Genomic DNA, 5,910 nt, shown 5'->3' with positions numbered 1-5,910 from the left:
ATTCATTGACACAGTGCCTCTCATAACTCATTTCATAACAGATTCATTTAAACATTAAATAATTAAGACATCACTAACAGGTAAATAACAGTCTAATATTTTGTGAAATGCACTTCTCTAGACTTCATTTATCGCGCACTAACGAGCTGTGGACACTGATGACTTCCTGAGGTAAATGAAATGCTACGCGACGTTTTGTTTACAAGCTGTTTTATTGCCGTCTTTCTGTGGTTGAAACATTGATTAAGCGATTACATAAGGCGCGAGATTTTCATTCATGTTTATTTTGTGTTATAACTAGTAGTAAAGAGGAAGAGATGATCGTTTGAACTGAGGCGTTTATACAGCGATCTGTCACGTCACATCAAATAGCGTCAAAACGGCATTTATTGTTTGAATTTCCTAAAAAAAAAAAGGACAATTAAGATTGAGAAGATTGTTTCTTATCAAAAGTAACAACATATAAAACTGGAAGTATCCAATGAAGTTCCACTCGTGCAGTGGTTAAAACAATGCTGTATTTGTTCGTACACATGCATACCGAACCGAAAGACCGAGGAAAAAAATGTTCGGTACGAATAAGTGTACCGTTACACCCCTAATTTCTCTAGATCTGTTCCCATGAACAAACTCATCCACCTGAAGGCAGATTAAAGGCTAGAGAAAATTTTCATCAAATTTTCATTTTTGAGTGAACTATTCCTTTAATGATTCTGCAGCTGATCATGCTTAACAATTCTGTATTTTTACAGATTATTTTAGCACTGTTGAGTATAATTACTATATTAATGTCTGTCAGACGATCCTCTAATGTTGTAAACTGCCTGACAGATACATCCTCTTGATCAGGGGTCTCCAAACTCCTGCAGAGTTCAGCTCCAACCCTAATAAACACACCTGAACCAGCTAATCAAGCCCTTACTAGGCACACTAGACACTTCCAGACAGGTGTGTTGAGGCGAGCTGGAGCTGAACTCTGCAGGACACCGGCCCTCCAGGACCGAGTTTGGACAACCCTGGCCTAGACTCTCTGGGGTGAAACAGAACTGGTTCATACATGAATCAGACTGCAGTGGCTGAATGTTTGCTGTTGTGCATTAGTGTGGGGAAACAGCGCAATGCAATGACATGCCGTGTAAGTATTGTGCTTCTGCACCACCCAATGATTTCCTCTTAACACAGGCAAATCAGAAATCTCACAATCAGCTGAAATCTAGGTTACTGTAGAGAGTTGTACCTGGTCTTGTTTGCTCTGTGTGGTCAGGAGGAAGTGCTCATCATGTGCATCCTCTGCGTCTCCTTGAGAGCGATGCAGCAGCGATGTCATCTTCTGCCCCACTATCCCAAACGCAGCAGGGTAGAATAATGCCATGGGAGCCTATCAAACAAACAGAACAATGCAGATGCCAATTAGCAGACAAGTGCTAAACCAACACTAATGGCACAAGATCCGGTCCGTCTCCACCTGGAGTTTCTCATCTCCTAATCGTAGCTGATACAACAGCACTGGGGAATCAGGGAAACATGTGCGAAACTCGTGATCCTGCAGCCCAGAAATATCCTGCACAGAAATCAACAATACATCAGATTACAAAGCATGATATGCATATAATATAATATGACGTAAATACTGAACACACAGACATATATAAAAAATGACATATTTATACAAGACTCAATTTCACGTTTGTTTGTTTTTTTTCACTAACTGAACTAGTTTTGGGATCGACTTGTGGTTATGTTTCACTGTAGTATAACAACATTCACATGTGGCTGTATTTTACTTCTTGCATTAAATACAGCACTTTTAAGCCATTTAAGAGCAAAGTGACACCTAGTGAATATTGACAAAAGGCTGAATCACCTGATCCAGATGGCAGAAGGACTCTTTGAGCTGCTGCAGTAAAATACAGTCCAGTTTGCTGCCAAGTTGACATTCTCTAAAGGGAAATCCGGCTCTCTGCATGAGCCAGAAAAAACATCGCGTCACATCCGAGCCTCCGTACGCAAGACACAACCTGCACAAAACAAAACACAACACATGCATTCAACAGAGACAGCACGAGAGCTCAAAGTATTCTCCATTGTGTTTACTGTGCTGCACATCAGTAAGAGATAGGGGTGGAACGGTTCAACTTACTCACGGTTCGGTTTGTATCACGGTTTTAGAGTCGCGGTTTCGGTACGGTTCGACTGACAAAAGTTTATAAGACATCATGACAAAACTGCTAGAATGAATGAACGACCACAACAACAAAAAACAAACAAAAACCCGGGCATTAACAGTGCACCATTTGTCATATACTAAAATAATGTTAAAATTCATAGTACACCTTTATCTTTATGTTTCAAATAATTGTTTACAATCAAGACTGCATTTGAAACAAAAGATCTAGAAGCTCTAACAGTCCTCCACTTGGGCACTCTATATCGTCTGCCCAAGGGGAGAAGTTCAAACTTTGAGTACAAAATGTGAGATGTAACATCTAAGATAGTCAAAGACGTCCTAAGGACATTATTCTCACACAAAGCAGATACCCCCAACTGTACCGAGCCTGTAATCTTTGACCCCAGATTAACAATTCTCTGCATCTGGGATCTACTTTTAACATTTAGTCCATAAAACCAACAAATCATAGCAAAAGTCAAGACAGTTTCAATAAAAGATCTATAAAACATTATCAAAATAGATTTATCCACATAAAAGCACTTAAGCTTCCTCAGTAAATATAACTGTTTTTGTGTCTTTGATACAACAAGGTTTGTGTTTTCCACCCAGCTTAGCTTATCGTCAATAACTGTACCCAAGTACTTGTATGAGTTGACCTTCTCAACTTCTTTACCTGCAATAACTATTTTAGATTGGATATCAACAGAGTTATAGAATTATATCGTCATGTCTTTAGTCTTGGAAACATTAATTTGTAAATAAGAACTCTCACACCAATCCAAAAAATAGTTCAGAATGGGCCCATGCTCCGTATCACCCTGTTTTAACAGGCTTAGCACCACTGTATCGTCGGCATATTTTATAATGTGTCTGCCTGGATATTGACTTCTGCACCTATCCGTATATAAAATAAATAAAAGAGGTGAGAGAATACAACCTTGGGGGCAACCCACTGAGGAATAAAGCTCCTGGGAATATTCTCCATTTACACGTACTATTTGAGATCTTCTGGTCAGAAAATCTAAAATCCAGGCCACCAAGCCCTTAGGAACATCAAATTCAGACAACAAACATTCAGCTAAAAGAAGTGGTTAAATAGCATTAAATGCGGATGCAAAATCTATAAATAAAATTTTTTCCACACTGCAGGTACTCTCTGTAATTTCAACGAGGTCTGAAAAATAAAATGACTGATATCACAGTGCTGATAAGCACAACTCCTCAAAACTCTCCCACTCACTTTACACCTTTGATACAACAAGGTTTGTGTTTTCCACCCAGCTTAGCTTATCGTCAATAACTGTACCCAAGTACTTGTATGAGTTGACCTTCTCAACTTCTTTACCTGCAATAACTATTTTAGATTGGATATCAACAGAGTTATAAAATTCTATCGTCATGTCTTTAGTCTTGGAAACATTAATTTGTAAATAAGAACTCTCACACCAATCCAAAAAATAGTTCAGAATGGGCCCATGCTCCGTATCACCCTGTTTTAACAGGCTTAGCACCACTGTATCGTCGGCATATTTTATAATGTGTCTGCCTGGATATTGACTTCTGCACCTATCCGTATATAAAATAAATAAAAGAGGTGAGAGAATACAACCTTGGGGGCTACCCACTGAGGAATAAAGCTCCTGGGAATATTCTCCATTTACACGTACTATTTGAGATCTTCTGGTCAGAAAATCTCAAATCCAGGCCACCAAGCCCTTAGGAACATCAAATTCAGACAACAAACATTCAGCTAAAAGAAGTGGTTAAATAGCATTAAATGCGGATGCAAAATCTATAAATAAAATTTTTTCCACACTGCAGGTACTCTCTGTAATTTCAACGAGGTCTGAAAAATAAAATGACTGATATCACAGTGCTGATAAGCACAACTCCTCAAAACTCTCCCACTCACTTTATCAGGCCCAGGACTTTTATTTTGTTGGGTGGTTTGCAAAACTCTCAAAACAAAGGCTTTATCAATCTGTTTATATTCCTCTGTTTTTAAATTAGAATAAAAATCCTAAAAAATCTCCTAAAAAAGTCATTAAATTAATTTGCTATCTCTCCATTTTCTGTCAAAGACTTTGTCAAGGTAATTTCTATTTGTTCTTTATTTTTTGCACCAGCCATTTCTTTAATTCCTTTCCATGCTGACTGAATATTTCCCTTAATAAACTTCTCCTCCACTGATGCCTTATATTTCCTTTTTGCCCTCCTAATTTCTTGTTTTACTTCCTTATTTACCTGACACTTTTCCAAATCTGTGCCTTGATAAAAAAAAAAACGTTTCTTCTTATTTAAAACATATTTCAATGATTTTGTCACCCAAGGCTTATTATTTGAATACATTTTTACATATTTCCTAGACTCTTCACAGAAGTGAATATAAGAACTCACAACATCAGCTAACTCATCATTGTCTACACAAGAAGATTTAAACATGTCCCATTCGGTGCGATCAAAGCAATCTTGTAATTGTAAGATGTTCTCATCAGTCCATCTTTGAGATGACCTAATAACTGGCCTTGCTCTCTGCAACACTGATTTATAACATGGTTGCAAAGAGACTGCATTATGGTCCGCACAACCAATGGGAAGGATCTATATGCATCTGGTATTGACCCATAACATAGATCAAGTGTTTTATGATGGCGTGTTGACTGATTATCTCCGTTGCCTTCTGAACATCAGACTTCGGATGAATGTATACCACTGAAATAAAAAGTTGCTGAAATTCTCTTGGCAAATAGAAAGGCCGGATAGATACAGTCAATAGTTCTATATCTGCGGTGCACATTTCCTCACGTACAATCACTGTCTTTGCCCATCGATTGTTCATGTACAGACAGACACCTCCTCCTCGAGACTTCCCTGTGACTGAAGGGTCACGGTCCAGCCGTAGAGGTGCTCCAAAACCATCCAAAGACAGTTCAGTGTCACAATCATTCCCATTTAACCAGGTCTCTGTTAGTGCAATCATACAAGCTTCTCTGTACTCCCGTAGATGGCGCACATTTGCTTGCAGTTCATTTATTTTACTTCGTAAGGATTGCACATTCGCGAGGATTATGCTGGGCAGTGGGATACGCTTGAACCCCAACTTTTTTACCTTGAGTCGTATTCCACCGCATTTCTCCCTCTTCCTCACCTTGATATTAAAATCCAAATTTTCATACCTTGTATTTCCTTGCAAGTCTGTACTACAGTTCGCCACAGTCCTCGGATAATTCCCCCGCAATTGGAGCAGCAATTCCTGGCTGTATTGTAGCGTTGGATAGCGTGGGGATTCCTGAGAACTCCAAACAGCCCAAAAAAATGCCCAAAGTGTCAAAAACCAGAACCAATCCATTCCATCTAATGAGTACTGCAATATATTAAAGGGGTCATATGATGCGATTTAAATTTTTCCTTTCTCTTTGGAGTGTTACAAGCTCTTGGTGCATAAAGAAGATCTGTAAAGTTGCAAAGACTAAAGTCTCAAATCCAAAGAGATATTCTTTATAAAAGTTAAGAGTCAGCCACACCTACCTAAAACGGCTCGTTCTAACACACCCCACATGTCTACGTCACGATGTGGGAAGATTTGCATAACGCCGACCAAATGTTCACACAAAGAAAGAAGACGTAACTTTTATTCTCGCTGTAGTATTGTTGCCGCCGCCGCTGCTTCCATGTCGTGAAGGCGCTGTGTGCTTCGTTGTGAAAGCGAAACTACTTTGTTTGGTCTTCCAAAAGAGGAC

The 5,910-nt window shown here is 39.0% G+C and overlaps 1 protein-coding gene across 1 annotated transcript in view; it reads right to left on the bottom strand.

The window, feature by feature from the left end:
- Positions 1-1,213: 1,213 nt before the first annotated feature.
- Positions 1,214-5,910, bottom strand: part of LOC107698423 (actin-related protein 8-like) — a 29,621-nt gene continuing 24,924 nt past the window's right edge. The window contains exons 9-11 of the mRNA XM_016499425.1: positions 1,865-2,018; positions 1,466-1,561; positions 1,214-1,378 (exon numbers count right to left, since the gene is read on the bottom strand). Coding sequence (XP_016354911.1) covers positions 1,214-1,378; positions 1,466-1,561; positions 1,865-2,018 — 415 coding nt within the window. The remainder of the gene's footprint in view (positions 1,379-1,465; positions 1,562-1,864; positions 2,019-5,910) is intronic.

The sequence above is a fragment of the Sinocyclocheilus anshuiensis genome, unplaced genomic scaffold (assembly GCF_001515605.1).
Source record: "Sinocyclocheilus anshuiensis isolate Anshui unplaced genomic scaffold, SAMN03320099.WGS_v1.1 scaffold1662, whole genome shotgun sequence".
Taxonomy (NCBI): domain Eukaryota; kingdom Metazoa; phylum Chordata; class Actinopteri; order Cypriniformes; family Cyprinidae; genus Sinocyclocheilus; species Sinocyclocheilus anshuiensis.
This window is presented reverse-complemented; position numbering and strand designations above follow the sequence as displayed.